The 21,253-nt window shown below is 51.7% G+C and overlaps 1 protein-coding gene across 1 annotated transcript in view; it reads right to left on the bottom strand.

Annotated features, from left to right (window-relative positions):
* Positions 1–21,253, bottom strand: part of ZNF407 (zinc finger protein 407) — a 302,977-nt gene that overhangs the window by 96,783 nt on the left and 184,941 nt on the right. The window contains exons 5-7 of the mRNA XM_037035872.1: positions 10,467–10,633; positions 7,054–7,137; positions 2,191–2,311 (exon numbers count right to left, since the gene is read on the bottom strand). Coding sequence (XP_036891767.1) covers positions 2,191–2,311; positions 7,054–7,137; positions 10,467–10,633 — 372 coding nt within the window. The remainder of the gene's footprint in view (positions 1–2,190; positions 2,312–7,053; positions 7,138–10,466; positions 10,634–21,253) is intronic.

The following is a 21,253-nucleotide window of genomic DNA, read 5'->3' as shown; positions in this document are numbered from 1 at the left end:
AAACCTGAAAATGGCTTAAATTGCCCAACAATTTAATGAAGTGGTCCCTGTTTATCACTCTAACTTGAGGCCACGCAAGTCTTAACACTGTGTTCCACAAGAGCGGTCTGCAAAGTAGGCACTTGGAAACTCCAAGGCATTTCAGTAATCATCAAGCAATGCATTTTGAATTTGGTAAAATTTTAACCACTTCAAAAACTAAACAAATCCGCCGAGGCATCCATTATAACCACACTTGACCACCCGCCAGCCCTCAGGATGATGGCCTCAGCCAGGCTGCTGAGGCCCCACGAGGCAGTTGGGGGTGCGTGGGGCAGGGCTCCTGCCAGCACTGACACCAAAGTTCCTCACCTTACGGGGACCGCAGTCCCATGAGGCGGGCACCCTGACACCCCTCTTTACAGAGGTGGAGGTGGCCCCAGCGGGGTGACGGCCCGAGTGACGGGCCCTCCCGTGGCCTAGCGGCCGACCGCCACTGCCACAACCATCCGACTCCGAACCTTGCCCGTGAAAGCCATCCGGCCTGGTGCACTCTCGGGGCCTGCACAAGCTCTAGAGACTGCGCTTGGGCCGGGTTCACGCGTGGGCCCATTCAGGGCCTTGTTTGCAATAACAGTTCTGCCACTCTGAAATAACACTTTAAAACCACAGTTACATGAGGAAAGCAGAACAGAAGGGCGGTTACAATTTAAATGTGCAGAGTAATAATGAGAGAGAGCGTGAGAGAGAAGCCCCAAACACCCACTCAAACCTTGTGCTCAAACATAGGCTGGAAAGACACAACCCTAACAGCTGAAGTGGTGATTAAGGGAAGCTTTTGTAACTGTGTGATTCCTGATGTATGTTTTGTAGGGAAGGCAACTACACAGTACGGCCTCTTGAATAAGAAAAAAGAACCTTCAACAATGCTTGTTTTTTAAACAACTCCTGTTATCAGCGCCTCACAACGTCCAGGTCAGCCTCTAGCTGCTCCACCATTTTACCAAACTTCCAAGGAGCACTGCTCTAGTGCTAAGAAAAGACGGAACTCATAAAATGTTGAAAGAATGAATAATTAATGAATGAAATATATCTGTAATATCTCTGTTCTATTAGATGACCTTTAAAATACAACTTAATGCAGTAATGAGGATAACAACAGAGATTATGGCAATATATTTACTGAGTGCCGACTACCTCCGGAGGATCGCAGAGGCTCGCCTTTCACCGCAGGCTGCGGCTGCAGGCGAGGGGCCTGGCCCGCCAGGAGGCAGCTGTGCCGGCAGGCCGCCCTGCAGCCCGAGGAGCAGCGCTGCTCCGACTCAGGCTCCGACTCAGGCTCCACACCGTCGGCTGGCGACGCGCCCAAGGCGGACTTCAAGCACTGCCCACACACCCTGGGGCGCCGGCCCTCCCTCGCTCCGATGTCAGGCCCAGGCTCCAGCGCAGCCTCACTCCTTGGCCTATGTCCCTCTGCCCCTCCGCACACACAGGCCACAGCAGGTGTCAGCTACCTCTTCCTCTCCGCACCTCTGTGTTGCTGCTGGGACCACTAGCAGGCCAGAGGGGATCCCTCGGCCCGCGGGCCCCGTGAGCACACACGACCTCCCACAGTCAGGGCACGGCAGTGCTGCCCGGGGCTGTGAGCACCCGGGCGTGCGTCCGAGGCTCACCCACCCCTTCAGCCTTGGTGGAGACACTCGCTCCCCTAGGGGGCTGCGTTCCAGCTGAACTCCGTCCTTCTCCACACGGGCCCCTGGCTTTGCAATGCACCCAGTGGCTCTGCATGACAATCACTTCTGCACAGTACTGGTCACCTGTCCTGCTAGATCTCCTTAGGGGCAGAAAGTGTGTCCAGTATGGCGTACACTGCCAGGGCAAGCGTCTCACGCCTCCAGGCGAGACACCGCTCGGCTGAGAGACTGGGACAGCTCCTCACTTCGGGAAAGAAAGAAAATCACTTGAAATTCGGGTGTGCCCAAAGACGACAAAGCCTAAACGTGAAGAATGTAACAAACGGAGAAGCATTTTTCAACTTTAAAGTCACTAAAACTGGGAGGTTAAGTGAGTCCCCAATCTGATCAGCGGGTCACTTTTAAACTGTGCTGACTCAGGCTGATCAAAGGACTCTGTAATGGTGACTTCAGCCGGATCCCCGTCCCCGCTGTGGCCCTCGGGGCTGCCTGCCCCCACTCTGGAGGGAGCCCTTACCTGTAGTCACACCAGGGGCACCGGTAGGGCTTCTCGCCCGTGTGCACCCGCTTGTGCCGCGTCAGGTGAGACTGGGTGGTGGAGGCGAAGTTGCACTCGTCGCACCTGAAGGGCTTTTCCCCTGCGAAGGGCAAGAGGCAGGCACGTGAGTCAAGCTGGAGACACAGGGCTGACCTGCTATTCACAACCAAAAAGGAACTCACCTCCGCGGCATTTTAATAATACAGTTCAATGGACTGCACGTATTCGGGTCATTTCAATACTTTCTCTCAGGATGAGAAAGAAGATACCACCAATTTTTATCTCTATGTTGTAACAGAAGAAGGGTACACACACCCTTTAGTTCAAATGTCACTCACGCAACAGGAAGCTAAGTTACGGCTTTAGCCTAGCACTGTATTTAGAGACATCTGACAAACTATATTACAGCAGAGCCATTATAAAAATCTCAATGAGGTTAAAACCAGGGAAAAGCACTTATCAAAGATAAACTTTGAATATATAGTATAAAACTTATTAAGATGTCAAATAAGAAAAAAATAATACGATAAAGCTCTAAGTTGATACCAATTAAAACACCTTGAGAAATAAAGAGAAATTACAGCTCACTAAGTTGAATCAAAGGTACAGAAGCTTCAAAGAAACATTTAAAATAGCATTTCCCAGCACTTTTCACTTCCCCCACCCCCACTGGGCACATGTGTGTGCTCTACCCAGACACACTTCACCACGAGCCGGTCCACGGACTCACCGCTGGCCCCGTGCTGGCTGCTTCCTGCCCTCTACCCACATCCCTGTCCACACACATTCAAAGAATTCCGCTGGCTACACTGGCTGGTGAGCACTTGAAACGTGGCTATTTAACTTCAATTAATGTAAACTTAAGTTTTAAGATGGATACTGGGTTCACCTATTGAAACAACGTTTAAGTCGGTGTGGGACCACGGGAATGGGAGGTAGATTTTCTCAGACCTAAATGCATGCAGATCACGGATTTCAGGTGAAAACTCGGCCTCTGGGTAGGGGGTGCCAGGAGTGCAACTGCGCACCCATTTCAAACTCTTAGAACAAAAATAACAAAGTACTGATAAAAACGTTATACTGACATCATGTTGAAATAACTGGGATGGACCGGGTTGGCCCAAAACTTCCTTTAGTTTTTCTGTAAGATGGCTCTGTAGTGCTTAGCTGTCTTTTAACATCATTTGAAACACCTTTGCTACATTGTATTTTGACAGCTGTCATACTAGCCTACATTCAAAAAAAGACATCAAAATTGGTGAATTTTTGTGTAGCTATTTTAATATTGAAGATGGAAGAAAATAAACATTTTTGGCATATTATGCTCTATTATTTCAAGAAAGGTAAAAACACACTGAAATACATAAAAAGATGTGTGCAGTGTGTGGAGAAGGTGCTGGGACTGACCAAACGTGTCAAAAGTGGTTTGTGAAGTTTCGTGCTGGAGATTTCTCCAGGGATGATGCTCCGTGGTCGGGCGGACCAGGTGAAGTGGACGGCGATCAAACCGAGACATTAACAGAGAACAATCGGTGTAATCGGTGTTCCACCACACAGGAGACAGCCCACACACTCAAAATACACAAATCAGTGAAGTTATGGGTGAAAATGGAAAATGTGCCTTTTACTGGGGAAAATAAACAGACTTTGGGGGAAAATAAACAGACTTTTATGGGGGAAAATAAACAGACTTTTTGGTCAACCCAATAAATTGGCAAGAACGTCGACTTCTTGGTGTGCCACAGAGTTTCCGTACCTGGCTGGCCAGTCTGGGCACCAACACAGCACTGCCACGATCACAGCAGTGCCCCAGGCCTTCGGGGAAAGCAACACGAATCTTCCCCGTGTGATGTGACAAGTCCAAGTGGGCCAACGATTTGAAGACTGTTTAAGCTAAGCCAACGCACGGAAACAGTCTGAGGTTTCCTTACTGCGTTTGGCCTCAGTTTGAACAATGTCCTGACACCATGACTCGCTGCGGAGGTGTTTGCTCCGGGGCCCGTGGTGGACGACGCCCACCTGCTGCGCCTCTGACTGGCATGGAAGGTGGGGGCGGAGGGGGATGCATGCCAGGTGCACCGCCGGAGTCAGGGGTGCAAACTGAAGGCCATCAAACCCTCCGAAGGTTAACAATCTTGGTTTGGAGGCTTAACACGAGGACTCAAAAAACGTGACAAATGTTTCTTTTATTTAAACCAATGGCATTTTTATGTCATACAAGTTAAATTCTAAAACAACACTGTTTAATGTCTTTTAGTGTACTCTCTCTAACTCTGTTAATCTGAAGTTCATACTAAGCTAGCACAACACTGCAACACACTGAACACCGTTCATTCCTACTGGACTCGACAGCAGCGCAGACTGAAGCGCGCGGTGGTCAGAAGGGCGGGATCCCACGCAGGCTGCCGGGTGCAGCCGCAGCATGACCGCCAAGCGGGGCCGGCTCCAGCGGCCCCCAGAAAGGGCTTGCAGTGTCAGCTCCCATAAGCTACAGCTCACTCAGGCCTGCACACGGCAGTTCGTGTGCAGCACACTCACTCTGGGGCATGTTCAACACAATCGCGTGAACATGGTAACCGGCCTTTTTTTAGCCAGAAATGATCGTTTCTTCAGGAAGTGCACTTCAGAAATGCAGGCGCCCTTCCTCGCTTGTCAGTTTCAATACATAGACAAAAGGAGAAGAGCAAACCCAACTCCTGGATGGTGAAAGGTGAGAGCAGACCTTCCAGGTGTCAGCAAGGGGTTCAGCTCCCTGCCCCCTGCCAGCACCCGGCAGGAGGCGGCCCTCTCTGGAGAGCATGTACTTGGTGAAGGGACACTCTGGTGGACAGGTCAGCCTGGCTGAAGTAGCCACAGAGGAACAGCCCGTGCCTCTGGCTCCTTTGCCTGAGTCTGGGGAAGACGAGGGGGCACAGGATGCAGGGCTGAGCAGCCCCGTGTGCCAGGAGCTGTCGGACAGCCACCTGCGCCTCTGCCAGGCCCCAGGCGGTGTCCCTCGGGCAGTGAGGTGCCAGAGCTGGCCGAGGCCCTCCAACCCCGTGTGAAGACCTGCTCCTGGGCCCTTGAGCCAAGGGTCCCTGACAGGTGACAAAAGTCAATCTCAGGCTGAGGCAGGCTCCCAATCAGCCCCCAGACAGCAGCACCGCAGGAGGGAGTGACTGACGCCACTGAGAACACACTGGCCCCGAGCTGAGTGTAACCTGTGTGCACTGTCCATAGTGCAAAGGCAAACCATGTCAAAGAGGAACACAGCAGACTTCAACTGCACCATGTGATGCTGGCCTTGGGGGAACAAGCCGCGTGTTGCTTAAATTTCAGAAATCCAGGATATTAAGCTAAGGGCCTAGACTGAGCTGTGCTTAGTTGTTCAGCTGAAGCAAACAGTCTTCAGAACTGGCTTTGGTATTAAAGGATCATGTGTGATTTGTGCCACAGTGGCAGACAAATGCCACAAAGATGGACACCTCTGTCTGGGAGACACTGTCCGACATGGATCAAGTTCACAGCAAAGTCACAAGGAGCCTCTGGACCCGACGTCAAGGAGAAAGCTGCCCGCTCAGCTGGCCCAGCCCCAGATCACTGCGTGACTGCCCCCGTGGCCGGCAAGTGGGAGCGCCCCACGCTGGCAAAGGTGGCACGCATGAGCAAAGGTGTCTTGGCCCCAGGGTGTGGCTGGGCGACGACGCCCTGCACGCCCACGTGCTGCCAGCTCCTCCAGGACAGGGTAGGGCAGCGCCCCCCACGCCTCTCCTGCACCTCTCGGCCCGGACCTGTTATGTCCCTGGGCTGACAACACAGGACTACAGGCCGTTTCTGGAGACTTGCCACACGCTGCCCCTCCGCTCAACAATGGAGGTTTCTCTCCGGGTCTGTGATGGTGCTGGTCCCAGAGGGATGTGTGAAGCGCAGGGGCTCCGGAGAGCAAAGACACGGCCCGCGTGGGTTTTCAGTGGCCTTACAGACACGGAGTTAACGCCTAACTATCCAGAATCGAAATGTGCCGAACTCAGCCCCTCTCGTGGTATCTTACGTTCAACATTTCGTTACAGATTGTGTTGCCACATGACTTAGCATCTACACCAGGTCACTCTGAGAGTAACAAATGGTTCTACTAACACCCAGCAGGGGCGACGCCTGCACAGCACTACCCAGACCCACATAATTTATGTGTTAAAATAATCACTTACGGAACCTATTATAGCATACCAAGCAGGCAAACAGTTTTCACTAATGTTCAAAAGTTCCCACCCACAGGCTCCGAAGCGAGGCATCATGTCACTGCGCTGAATCCCCGAGGAGAGTGCGCACCACGGGAAGCAGTCCCTCAATGCCCACCTCCCCCGTGCTGCCCTCTTCGTTGCTATCCACACGTAAGAGCAAGAATGACTGAAAGGTGACGGCCTCAGACCACACCTACTTGTCAAACCCACAGAGCAATTGCTGGGCAGGGCCTTAGGTGGTCAGGCAGGTGAGAAAGAGGTGGGCCAGGAGGCTGCAGGCCGGGGGAGGCAGCTGTGGGCGGGGGGCGCAGTGGAGAAGACGCAGACGGACTGAGGGGGCCTGAGAGGGACGCGGCCCGCCTGCAAGGTCCGGGCAGAGCCAGCTTTCTGGAAGAGCCTGTGTGTCTGCTCTGGAGGCCCGACCCTTCTCCCTCCTGGCCGGCACGAGCTCACGGAGGACACCTGACCCATGTGCAGTGGGCCTGGTCTTTGACATGAAAACGGGTGAGCTGGGGCTCGTGACAGTGGACCAGGACTGACTCCCAGTGGGCCCCCAAACCCAGGGCTGCTGGGCAAATGGGGGAGCCGGGTGCGCAGGGCCGGCGGCCGGGGCCACACTCACCTGTGTGCTGCCGGCGGTGCTTGGTGAGGGCGTGCCGCGTCCCGCCCGCGAAGCCACAGAGGTCGCACAGGAACGACTTCTCGCCTGTTGCGACGACAAACACATGAGGGACCGAGGGGGTCACAGATCATTAAAACAGATCTATCAAGGCTTTCAGGGTTACTAATTCCTCCAATCAAATGTTTCCATGTAAATATGTCAAATGGGAATGAAATTACCACTGCGGTTTATTGACTGTGATAAAATCTGAAAAGCACCACTGAACATAATTACATACTTGTCAGACCCATAAAAATTAGCTTTATTATCAATGGAATGGCTTCGTACAACTTCATTTCTGGTGGATGTCTTCCAGATGGGGCTGCTTTATGCACTTGAGCAGTTTTTATACATACCCTGATTTTTTACAATTCCCATACATCTGGCCTTTCTGAGCTGAGTAAAGATAGCTTGGAATAGTTAATACACAGTATATATGATTCTGCTTAAATAAAACCTATTGAACTGTCTAACCACTGAAGGATGTTGAATTGGTTTTCCCTGATTCTATCAGAGTATTCTTCAATAACCTCCTACTTAACAGTGTGAACTGAATGGTCCCCGGGAACACACAGAGGACCCCGAGAAACAATAAAGTCTCCCCATTGCCCACAGCAGTTCGATGTGGATGCTGCTCACACTCTCGGGGCACAGAAACGGAAGCCGCGTAACGCTGAAGAAATGGTACAAAACCTCCCCTCCTTCATCTTGAATGGTAACTCAGGACTGGAAAGCTCTGCAACAATTAGATTCGGCAGACTCGGGGCTGGCCGAGCATGTGTGCACGCTCGTTGTGAAAGCATTTGTACACAAGCTAACATTCGCCCGACCTGTTACAAGCGCAATCTATCTCTCCACCGCCGCATCTTCAGACAGTAAGTGCCGGCAAGCCAGGCAGCGTGTCCCACAAGGCTCGCGAGGCAGGGCCAGAGAGAATGAAAACGCTAACCTTGGAGGGAGCCAGTGAAATGAGACCATGGCTTCCCCAAAATGAAATCAATCAGTCCTACCTCTCTTTATCTACTTTACTCATTTGGATGTTTTAATGCCACAAGGCTTCAAAGGTCTGAGACAGCCTGCTTCACTCCCAGCACGTGGGCGCCTCGCAGCAGAGCCCCGGCGGGGAGGGCTGGGGGGCAGGGAATGCCTTCGGGAGCTCACAAACACCAGTGCCTGCGAGAAGGCAGGACAAGGTGGGCAATCAGAAAGGCCTTCCCTTCAGGAGTGGGCCTAGCCTTTCTAGCCGAGGCAAACCTGTATAAATAGAGTTTTAGCCGAGTTATGTTTCCACTTACTTCACAGGGGTATGTTAAAACATTCATTATTATCATCTGTAAAATAAAGCTGAATTTAAACCTTTACCTATCTTTACTTTACTATCTTGGGGTTAAGTTTATTTCTTGACATTACTATTTCAATACAGAGAAAAGCAATAGAGGAGATAGGCTGTGAAGAATAAAGTTTAATTATAATCACTCATTTAATCATTTAATCAATTAGAAACATAAATCTTTCTAACCAGCTGTATGATAAATTAAGTAACACTGAACGTAAACTTTTTTAAATCCCCAAAGATAATTTGCTTGTTAATATTAACATGCTCCTCTATGTAGAGGCACAACCATTCTCCATGATTTGTCCCTCACTGCCGTCTGGTGGGCATGAAGCCCGTGCACATGCAGCATGCCTGTGTGTGCGCACACCGGCACACACACACACACACACAGGCGCCGCCGCAGGCTCACACGCACACCTGGCAGCGCGTGGCAGCGGAGACGGCACCGGAGCGTCTCGTCTCTCTCCCTGGTGGACCCGGTGGCCCACCTTGTCCTTGCAAAGTGGAGCCACACCCCACACCACAGACTCCTTGCGATGGGGCTCCTTCCTGGCGTGAGTGTTGCATGTGTGCACTCAGCTTGGTGCCCTGCCCTGGGCGAACATCTGCACCGGCACAGAGACAAGGCTGCCCTTCTGTGGGACTTGATTCTGGAAGCGCTGGTGACCTTGAGTTCTGACGTGCGGGCTTTTATCAGCATGTTAGTCTGCAGTGTCTGGTGTGTGAGTTTACCGTAGTGGCTCAATGTGTTTGTCATGCTATGTTAGGATTTTACTTACCGGTTTTTTGTTTTTGTTTTTTGAGGGGCAGGAGGCCTAGCGTTGGTGAGGGGGCAACAGAGTATTTTTCAAAAAAATTTTTTTAAGAAAAAAAAACTAAATGCAGTATTTTACTCCGTGTGAAGGGGGTTCGTGTAACACGCCACATTTACCTGACAGCAGAGATACAGTAGGGGACCTTTCTCAACAACCTGAATTAGTTTCGCACGTGCCATTTTGCATTCCAATGTACAGAGACATGGAAACCAATCCCTTATTCTCCATTAGAAAACGGCCACTGTCCCCTACCTCTCATTACGGTGCAGACTACAAGACCTAACAACAAAAATCCATATTATTGATCCAGCCAAGTCTCCACAATTATTCTTTAGAAGGAAACGCCGACGATAAATTACATCTGCACTGGCTTTTCATCTGCTGTTCGATATAAGTGATCTCTCAGGGCAGGCCGCAGACCTTAAATCGTCCACGCCCTTGTCAGAGGGGCTAGGGGGCCCGGCTTCCACACACAGCTCCCGGAGAACTGTGAACCTGCAATTTCTAACAATAATAGGGGATTCTTGGCAATCAGAAGAACATTTGGGAATGCTGATTAAAATTTATTTTCTTCCTTGAAATATGATCCTTTCTCAGAGGTGTGAAGAGGACCCCAAAACACCACACGGAGCTCAGTGCCACAGCTGTGGGGCAGGAGGGAGCACCCGGGGGGAGTCCAGGTCCCCGTCCTTGGGTAACGAAAACAAGCCACCAACGCCGAGCACACGGCAAGCCGAGCCTCACAAAGGGGCACACTGGGTGCTGCTCTCCATCAGTGTGTTTAAACTCCCCGTGCTCTTTAAATGTTTGATACAAGTGTACATGAATTTGTACTTTTGAAATATATTATTACCTAAAATTTTATAGTGGCTGAATTCAGCTGAGTCTCTGTATAAATTATCAAAAGTTCTTAAATTGGAGAGCATTCACCTCTTAAGAGAAATATTACTTGGGTTAAAAAATGTTAAGTGGTCTATAAAATCAAGGTTTAATATTGTTCAAAAATGTGGTAACAGGAGGCAAGTTTGAGTAACAAAAAGGCAAGAGTTTGAGTAACAAAAGACAAGATGACTGTGTTCTGCCCCCCTGACCTCCGTGGAGCGCCCCCCTAAACAGGTGTGTTTAACCACACACACGTACCCGCACCATGGCAACGAGCACCCGCAGCGGAAACCCACTTCGCTGAGGCCCAGGCGCGCACCGCCCGGCCCGCGCCCACCCACCTGTGTGGGTCCTGTAGTGGTCCTTCATGGCCGAGGCCGTGAGGAAGGAGTAGTGGCACGTGGGCCAGGTGCACTTGAAGGGCTTCTCCCCCGTGTGCAGCTTCATGTGGTTGTTCAGCGCCCACTTCTCGGTGAAACTTCTGTCGCACAGGTGGCACGTGAACTTCCTGCGGGGAGGGCAGAGGACACGGTGTCAGCGCGGCGCCCCCGGCCCCCGAAGGCACAGGCCAGAGCCCGCAGCGTGGCGGGCGCGGGGAACTGCAGGCCCGGTCTGTCATGTCTGTATAACCAGGCATTGATTTTGCTGTCGAGGCCTGGCACTTCAGCCATTTATTCTCTGCTTTGCGGTTGGGCCCAACGGGTTTGAAAAATTCTGTTACAGTCCAGTCACCCCTGAGGCAAATGTGAGAATAGATTTCACCTGCGCGGGCCGACGCCACTTATCCAGGGCACGGGCTGTCAGAGCAGAGGCTAAATGAAAAGCCGTCCACACTAAACTGCTCAGACAGCCCCTGTCTGCTGGCACCGCCGCCGCCGCCGCCGGGTGGGAGCCGGGGCGCCGGGCCAGGGGCAGCCGCCCGCACAGAGGCCCGGGCAGAGGTCCCTGGGGCGCTCCCGCAGCGGGGGTCCCTCTGAGCCACCGTACGGCTGCCTAAAAAGTTGACTTTGATGAGAATAAACACAAAACTACACCCCTTAGTGAAATAAACCTTTGAAGAAAAATAAACCGCAATTATTTCCTGCGTGAAAAAAAGCCCGACAACCACAGAACAGCTCTCACGCAGGACGACATCCCAGCCCCGCAGTCTAGAGGGCGATGCCGCCGATCCCCACGGCGACAGGAACCACCGACACAGGCTCGGAGGCCCCTTCTGGCTAAGTTTCTGCCTCCCGTCACTCGTCTTTGTGGAACGGCTACCAAATGCGCTTTTTATTTCCAATAGTGTCAGTAAAGCCGTCCCTGCACCTGACACAGCAGTGTCCAGCCAATTAATTCAGGATAAAGTATGGTCAAATAAAAGCAAATTAAAGCCCAATATTCAAAACTAGGATATTTTGGTGAGTTGATAAGCACTAGGCCACAGACGAGGGGGAACCACAGCAGCCTGATTCGACCATCACAAACTGGTCTATGCATTCAGCAAGTTAATGCAATTAAAAATAGGGCTCCAACATCTGTTTTAAATTATAAGTATGGAGGTGTAAAGAGAATGTATCCTTAGCATCAAGGCCTTAACCATGACCTTACGAACCGCCGTCAGTTCCTGAGGGCAGACAGGGCCCCAGGATCCCAACAGTTCACTCCGCAGTTTGGGGCACATGTGGATTATTTTACCAGATTAATCATTCGGAATTTCACAAATTCCTATTAATCAAGTTATGAAAATGCCTTTTATAAAAACTCCTCTTAATTTGCTATCTGTATTTGTGTTTTTATAACATTAGATCTTAAATGCAATGGAAATAAAAATTTCTGATAGTTCAGATCTGTCATATAAAATATCTTAAGTGCTTCGTTAATATTAAAATTGCCAATTAATATCTCTATAAAATGTGAGACACTGTATTTACATCCACTGACTCAGACTGACTTAGAAATTACTGTATCTTGTGATCATTGCTTACTGGTACTACAGAATGACAAATATAACTAAATACTTCGCAATGCACTGTAAAAAATTTCATATCCGTATATCTCTTTGACGGGTCTTCATGCATTTAACATTTCAAAACCATGACAGGGATCTTATTTCCAAGATAAATTCCCCTATCTACTTATTTCTTCGTGTATTTATTGTGGATCTAACCTTCTCCTACAAGAAATAAATAAGGAGGTTAAGTAGATGCTATCTTTTAACAAATAGTTTCTCCAGACTGTATTACAACTTTATGAATGACAAAATAAATCCCTCATTTTTAAATCTACCATGATGTACATTTAACAAAATTACATCTATGAAACCTCAATATATGCACTCTATTATTCACATGTAATAAAAATGTTAAACCAGAGCTTACTGCCTGTCATGAAATGACAAAAGCCCGATAACAAAGGACTGAGGCCACCGCCCGACTTTCAGAAAACCTCCTGTGTTTTCCAGCCGCCTCAGGAAAACCGGCCTGTGGACCAGTGACCAGCGTGGAGACTCCACGTGGAGATGCAGGCCTTCCTCCAGGGGGCACTTCCCGGGACCCCGCCTGTGCGGGGTCTCAGGTTTGCAGCCGAGCTCCTCTGCCCCTGTGGCAGCGTGTCACAGGGGCGGCCGTCCTCGCCAGCTGAGGGACCCTGAGCTGCCGTGAGGTGCTGCAGGGCCACGTGCGCCTGGGGACAGGGGCCAGCGGAAGGCCTGCACACCCGCTCTCCCCAGGGCGCTGTGCTGCCCCGCAGATACGAAGAGGGGTGAGGGCCCAAGCAGGCCTGCAGCAGAACCGCAGGCCACTGAAGGAGGAACACCATTCACAGAAATAACCTCACTGCCAGAGGTAAGAGAAGGAAAGGAAAAGAAGTAAAATGCCATAATAGGCTTAAAAGAGGCAGCTGTTAATGGCCAGGGCAGGGCAGGGAAGGCTGCCCGGTGGCAGCAAGGCCGAAGAAGGAAGGCCCGGCGGAGAAGTGCCCGCGGAGCAGCGAGGGGGAAGGGCAAGGCCAGCTGCACGTCCGGACCATGGCAGTGCAGGGGCCCAGCCAACAGTGCCGCTCCCAGCAGCCTGGGGGACCGCACGGGCTTTGCAGTAACAGCCTCTTTGTTCGTCGCTGTAACTTAATCATATGAAGCTACACTAAGAGAGGAAATGAAAGCAGAACAAGACGGGTCTGTGTCCAGTAGGGTCGCCACGTGCATTTCTGCTGAGCTGCCAATATAGCTCAGAACACTCACTCTTGTACCCAAGGACACACGCACAGGCGTTTCCAGACAACCAGTGAAGGGTGCCTATATGCTCAACTAATGCATGCAAGTGTGTCAGGCTGAACAGGCGCCCAGAGGACGACGGAGCCAAGCGCCAGGGGGGAGAACTGCCGCCGACAGCCGACTGCTCACCAGCACCTGGTGCCGGCTGACTCTGGCCGGGGTGGGGCTCAGTAAGAGCACCCAGCGCCACTTTGGAGTTGGAGCGCTCGTTCGTGCAGAAAGGGTGCTGAGTCCACACCAGCCGCCCATGTTGCCCCACAGCAATTCTGTTCACCACGTTCTCTGACATTTCAAAGTGGCAACTTTAAACCACGTGGAAAGTAAAAGTCCCTCCCTGTTTTCCCTAGATGAAAAATGGAAAAGACACATGGACAGCTACGTACTAACTATGATGACACTCAGGGTCCCTTCGGCCATTTTCTTCCAAATACACATGGTGTGTGCACACGTGTGAGTACAAAGTCACAAAAAGCAGACTCAGTGAAGGAAGTTACACCCTGACACCCAAACTACTCCATGCAAACACTGATATCCACATAATTTAAATAAGGCCAGACTCTGAGAGAGGCCTGTTTCCAACTATGCATAAAACCGGTGTGTGACTTGCGTCAAGAAGCCATGAAGACCTAAGATTAGGAAGGTCTCGCCGACCAAACGTGACTCCTCAGGCCCCAGTGTGGCTGCGAGGGAAGCTGGCACCTCCCTGGGGGCTCTCCCAGGGCACAAGGGAGCCTGCTACTTAAGCCAAGAACTGGGATGCATTTTTGCCCTGAACAGGTGATAATTAGCCTAATTAACAAGCTACATCCTCGTTAACTAGGAGAATCAGAAATGTGACCTCTCTCATGCCAAAGCCTATCACTTTAAAACCTCTTAACATATCACTCAGATTTTAATTGCTGTGAAATATACTTTTGGCCCTTTCAATTCGATCCAAAGGTTGAAAAGCTTCTGTCAGAATCACTCCTGGGAGGAGCAAAGGGCATAACATTAGTCCCAGAATGACTTCAGCAGGAAGAACCGAGAGAACGGCTCATTCTGAAGATGTGCATGCAAAGACTGCCGGGGCTAGGCCCCCCAGATCCGGATTCATCCTTCAGAACCCCAATCCCACGACGTCCCTCCTCGTCAGGGAGAAACCCGACTCGGCCCTGCCTCAAGCCTCCCGGGCAGTCTGGTTGGAACGTCACCAGGCCCCTGCAGGAGCTGCGTCCAGCCCTCGCCAGCACACGGTGTCTTGGACCAGAGGCAGGAAAGGCCCTGTGCATGACAACAGGTATTTCCGACTTGGTGGGCCACCTGGTGGCTGAGGGGCCACTCAAGTCTGCCTTTGCAGCACAGGCAGAGGGTGCCACAGGCAGCCCCAGGAACCAGTGTGGCCGTGCCAACAAAACTTCATTCACAGGAACATGCAGTGGGTGGGTCTGGCCTGCAGGGCCTACCTGCCAATCCCTGCCTTGCATGGCAGGCCACACCCCTCTCAGCCCCCCCCCCCCCCAAAGCTCCCTCACCCCTGCAGAGCAAAGAGCGGAGTCCAGCGCTGTGGGAAAACAAAGGTCAGCTCAGCTCCAATCCCTGAGGGGCCTGAGGAGCGGTTCGTCCCAACACAGGTGGTAGGTCCAGAGGCCCAGGTGAGAGCACAGGTGGGAGGAAGCACACGGCCTCGCTGCCCGTCCCCTCCAGCTGCCCCTCCTTTCACACCTACGGCAGAGTGGGGGCCTCGGAAAGTGAGCAACTGTGACTGACCGTGGAAGTCAAGTCTTGGGCAGCGAGACAGACATTAAACTGCCCCAGGCCGGTGGTCTGGACTAAGTGAAATGGTGCTGCTTTGGGCGAGGTGAGAAGACCCTGGGTTTATGTGACGAAGGTCACAACTGCAGTTAAAAATAACTAACGTCGCTTTAAAACTGCGTAAAGGAAGTTTCTGTCACATCATTGCTTTTGCTGATATAAATAATTTGAAGTAAAATGACAAAATGCATTTCAAACCCACTAATACCTTCACCCCAAGTACCCTAATGTCTAGTCTTTGGACATTTATGACACAACCCTAACACCTTCGGATTATGAAAGTTCACTATTTCTGCATCAATTTAAGAAGCGTGTACTGGGACCTACTGTGTGCCTGGCGGGAACCATGCCACGTACGCACGTACCCCTCAGTAAATGGGAGGCCCTCCAAAGGCAGCCAATGACCCAGTGGTCCTCACGAGAAGGGGCACAGCCACTGGAGCACAGGGCACTGCAGTGTGCCGGACGTTTAAATGAAGCTGCGAGGGATGTTTAGAGAGAGCACTGGCGACTAGAGAGTGAAATGGTGGGAAAATCTTTCCGATGAGGTCGGGTATGTCCGAAAGGACAGTGCAGACACCCGCATTGAGGAGGCAGCAGGCGATGACAAGCTTGGAGGTGGAGAGGGGCAAAGGCCGTGGGGGAGGGGGAGTGAGCAGTGACCTAGTGCCTGGGGCGGGGGGGCGGGGGCAGGGAGCGTGCTGCCCAGAGGGAGAAGCAAAGTCGCCTCATTCAGAGAGGACTGGATTTGCAGGGGCCTGAGAACTGGAGAGAGAGCAGCCTTCAGAGGAAAGGAGGGCCCACCCGCTCTTCGAGTTCCCTCCCCGCCCACATCCCTTCGGAGCTTGCTCCGCACAGCTACCTGAGTGCAGTTTTCTCAGGGGCTAAGTGGGCGTCATCGTTCAGCAGTGTCCGCGACCAAACAGATGCAGCACGTATACATACGAGGCACACGTGTCCAAGCCCGGAAGGAAACCCCCCGCAGGCGCGTGCACATCCGAGGTCGGGGACAGGCTCCTGTCCCCGCGGCCCAGCAGCGTGCGGCCTCCCAGAGAGCCAGCTGTGCCCAGACCACCCTGCTCCCCGAGACGCACCTGCTGGCGACGAACCTGCCAGGGCCGGGGCGTGCCATTTCAGGGAGCTGCGGCCTGAGGCCTCCTCCCTGGTGTGCACGGTGACGGGACACCTCTGACTGAGGATTCAGGCAACACTCTGGCAGGTACAGCGGAACGACTTGGTTAGCAAACACAAATAAGACCAATTTCACCAGCAAGGCCAAAGCCAGGCTCACAGAGGAGGAAGCACTGCTCTAAAACATCTACTACAACGTCCGCCGAACTGATCTCCCCTAAACCTTCAGCACATGGACGTGAAACACAGTGGGTGAGTTAGCGGGAGCAGAGTTGGGAGGAAACCCTGTCCTGATGCAGGCAGCCTGTCACAGTCCCACCCTCCAAGTGGGCCCCCACCAACAGGACGGGCCACATGAGCTCCTCATGAGGCACTGCCACGGCCTGCAGGCAGTGTGACTCCCTGGGGGCTGTGCACGCGCCGCAGCAAAACCCCGCACGTGTGGGTGGAACAGATGCCCCTCCAGCCCCTGGCTAACGGCCAGCAGACGCACGTAAGCAATGTAGCTCAGCGCCCTGCACGCATGGGTCAGAAAGTAACATCGAGGCCAGGCGCTCATGGTGCCGGGAAGAGGCTGGTGTCTGGCTCTGACAGTGCTCTGGTCGCAGCGGGATCACGCAGCTTTCACTGTGGGGCGTGTCCCCAGTGGCACGTCTAAGGACGCTGGCACAGGATAGCTCCTCGCTCGGCACCCGTAGCGGTCAGCGTCTCCTACCCACACCGAGTAGGAGGGCCATCGACACCTTCACTGTGGTTTCAAGTGGTGCAGAGGAGGCCGTCCTCTGCCATGTGGGCTCCGGGCTGGCCATCCCTGTCAGCCCCGTCTGAGAAAGCCGGCTCAGAGTTGTCAATAAGCCGAAGGCGGCGTGGCTGGGCTGTCCCCATGACACCGGAGCCTCACGCGTTGATGCTGCAGCCCTGGCAGAGCCCCTCACCAGCACCAGTGGGCTTCACGCACTGACTGTGCGCATGAGCTACAACACTGGGGACTGTCACTGTTGACCCAAACTGTGCCTTCACACAGGACTCCAACATATAGTGGGTGAGCCTGGAACGATAAAAGTATCTCTGCACCCAAGAAATTCACATTCACCTTGAATATACATCCCATATTTTTCCTAAAATATGTTCGTTAGTACTGAAACATGTCCCATGGACCCACACAACTACACACTTAGCAAATGCAGCCGGTTTTGCAACTGATCCTGCAGGTCCCCACGTCTCTCTGGACACCTGCCCACATTAGCCAGATGCAGAGAGGGCTGCCTGGGCTGCTGGAAGCCATGGGATCTGCGGGCTGGGGAGGCACCTTTCCAAGCCCAGGCACCACCTTGCCACACTTGTGTCGCCGTCATGCCCCCAGAGCGTGTCAGGACGATCTTGGGGACCATTGAGCTCAAGGTAAAATGAGCTGGGGGCTGAGATGCATCGCCCTGTAGCCTCAGAGTCCGGGACAAAATGACCCTGCCTGAGACCTCAGCGCAGGATGCCGCCACTGCAGCTCGCCTCCAGGGCACGCAGTGTCGCAGGCCATGGTGCCTGCAGCCTCGCTGACACACTGGGAGTTCAGAAGTGGGTCTGCATGGACACTGGAGCGCCGGACATGGCTCAGGGCAGGCCTCCAATCGTGACGTCCGACCGCCACATGTGCAGAAGGGTTGGCTTGTCAGGGATGTGATCTGCTCTTTCCTAAATCATAGGTCAAGGGAAAGCGCTAAAATTACATTAACATATGAAACAGATTGTTGAGGGCTGTAAAGCTACTGTGATCCAACTGAGGGTGAGTGGTTGATAAAATACAAGCAGGCTCTTCACTGTCTCCCATGCTGTGGGCCATGTGATGGGTGCAGAGCAACCTGCACCAAAACGTGAGCAAGGCTGGGGAGCGTGCGCACACCTGAGGTTTATCTGGCTGGAAAAACCCCCTTCAGTGCAGGGAAAAGCAACTAACGCAGCCTCCTTTCAGTACAAAGGAGCGTTATTCATCGTAAAATCTGGTGTGTGCAGCTATGGGCTCCTCTTTCCACAAACAGATGAGCAGGGTCATCTACTTTCCATACACCCTAAATTTCTTGACAAGATAAATTCAGATAGGTGTCTATACACATTGCATACGGATCATTTATACTAATTCTTCAATCTTCAACTCGTAAACAAGAGACTACGTGGAATGACACACCTCCCAGCACTGACAACATTAAACTGAATGTCTTTCTACTACAATCAAGTGCTGAAGAGAGAGAGCACTGGCAGGGAGCACGCGGGTGGCGGAGCGCAGAGCTGGCCAGCGCCACCTGGCCGAGGCGGGCAACCAGAGACTTTCTGGTTATGGGCTGGGACAGAGCAGATGCGGAAGTCAGAGCGTCTGGCACTTCGGAATTCATGCGCAGAGGAGAAGCCCCCTGGCCCCCCTGCTTTTACTAACTCTCCACTGCAGACGCTGGACGGAAACCCATGGACACGGCCCGGGACCGTGGCTGGGACGCAGAAGGCAGCTAGGAAACAGTGGTTCGGTTCATGGACTGATTACATACTGTGAAGGAACTGAATCTACAGAACTGAGACGCACTTACCAAAACACACACATCACACACACACAAATAGAAAACAGCTGGGACAGCCACGCCGGCTGTGAGCAGGAGCGACCTTGGGTGGGAAGCAGGCCAGGAGGACTGGACGAAGAGGAAGGACGATTCCCAAAAAGGGAACTTCCCCTCAGCACATGCTGCAGCACCACAAACATCCACACACATGCATTCTGTCCTTAAACATGTATGTGTATGTACAAGCAGACAGGATTTGGACAGTCAGAAGTCCAGATAAAAATGTTCAACTTTGCCTCCAGAATACAATATAACATATACATTTGTGGTTAGGTATCTGCATTCATGAAATCATTACTATTCACAGCAAGCAAGTAATGTAATAACACATGGTGTTTTTAAAATAAAAAATGAAGAAGAGTCTGAATACATCATGTATAGGGGCCAATGAAACACATGCGTATAAAGAGCAGGGAAAGGCAACTTAAGGAAGTAAAGAAGCTTCCCTGTGGACATAAGCAGGCGGCAGTTGCGGATGAGACGGGCCACTCGCCCCCAGCACTCTGTGAGACACAGTGCACACCAGCCGTTCCCTGCACGTGCACGAGAAACCAGCTAGCCACAGCACTGTCTGTCCAGTGTGCTGCCTGTCCTTCCAGCCAAAAGCAAACCTCTGGTAGATTCCCGTCTGCCTCCACGCTTGCCACGGGGTGCAGGACGGCACCAAGGCAGCCCATCAGGGCCTCACGGAAGTAAGCGTGTCCACACAGCGGCTGGGAGCACACTGAACACTGGGTTTGCACGGGCAGGTCCACACACTGTCAGACAAAGCACAGTGTGTCTGCTGCTCACACGAGAAGACAGTGCCTGGCAGCTTCCTCCCAGGGCTGCCACCTGAGGGCATGAACAGGCCATTCCCCACCACTCCCGGCGACACACAGTCTGTCTCAGTGCAACGTGCAGTTTCCGACTGTTGGCTTTTCCATCTCGTACACCAGGCTGATTCACATCGGTGCCCTTCCTGGAGGTCTAATCAGGTTTTCTCATGGCCTGATTCCAGGTCACATAAAATGCAGGGGGCCCAACAAGCGGGGGGCAAAGACGACTTTGAAACTGCGTCTGCTGACTGCTCCTAAGGCATTTACTGAAGGCTACATCATCTTAGCGCATGTGCGTGTCCAGCTCTCACCTTTGAAGTGATTCAAAAGTATATAATGACTTTTTAAAGCTAATGGCTCTATTTATAAAATTAAATATAAATTATGATCACAAAAAATTTACATGTGACTATTTTCACAGTTGCTGTGTTTCTAATCACTATTTCCGTATTTCTGTCAATGAAATGTAACACCAGTGACTTACACGCCACAGAAAAACCACATCACAGAGCTGAACTCATATTGAAAAAGGTATGTAGCACGTATTATCTTTCCTACCCCCACCACGAAATGCAAAACAAAATTTACAGAATGAACACACTACTGAATGCTGATCAATCTGAAAATATGGCTTAAAATTTACTTTGGCAGCAAAAGAAATATGAGACAGAAGTATTCATCAATAAATGGTGTCTGTGTAGATGCCCTGAACTTGCTGAAAATGAGAGATCCTACATTTTGATCTCTTACATAATAGTAACAGTAATAGTAATAGTAATAGTAACAGTAAGAACAACAAGATGAATACCAAGGTTCTGCAGTTTACCAAAAGCTCAGTTACAAATTCTCCTGGGCGAAACTAATTATTTCATAATTACATACCCTCGAAAAATACAAGCATGAGGTTTTCATACAAATGAAAACACTAAAAGTGGCCTGGCTGATCAAGACAAATGAATTTCCTTTTAATAAAGAAAAAGCAAGGCAGTCGTCATTTTAAAGGCAGGACTGCACAGCTTATCTGGACCGTTAGGAGACCATTTGTTTCTTAATGGTTCTCCTCGGCCTGACGCTATCTGGGAGCTGTTGCAGGGGAAAAGTCAAGTCTCTCCAGCACTATCAATATTAATTACACAAATGTCTCTCGAACACCCAGTGTGGGCCAGACCCTGCCCCGTGCTCTGGAAACGGAAAGACAAGCAGAGCGNTAAAGGCAGGACTGCACAGCTTATCTGGACCGTTAGGAGACCATTTGTTTCTTAATGGTTCTCCTCGGCCTGACGCTATCTGGGAGCTGTTGCAGGGGAAAAGTCAAGTCTCTCCAGCACTATCGATATTAATTACACAAATGTCTCTCGAACACCCAGTGTGGGCCAGACCCTGCCCCGTGCTCTGGAAACGGAAAGACAAGCAGAGCGTGGGCCCCGCCCCCCCGGTATGCAGGACCTGATGAGAGAGAGAGACCAGCAAACACATAAACTCTATTTCAAGGCACTGCCTTACCTTTTCACAGAAAACTGCATTTCTCAGAT

The sequence above is a fragment of the Sturnira hondurensis genome, unplaced genomic scaffold, assembly GCF_014824575.4.
Source record: "Sturnira hondurensis isolate 20B ecotype Veracruz unplaced genomic scaffold, ASM1482457v3 Scaffold0001872, whole genome shotgun sequence".
NCBI lineage: Eukaryota > Metazoa > Chordata > Mammalia > Chiroptera > Phyllostomidae > Sturnira > Sturnira hondurensis.
The sequence above is the reverse complement of the archived record's forward strand: the minus strand, read 5'-3'. Positions and strand labels throughout refer to the sequence as shown.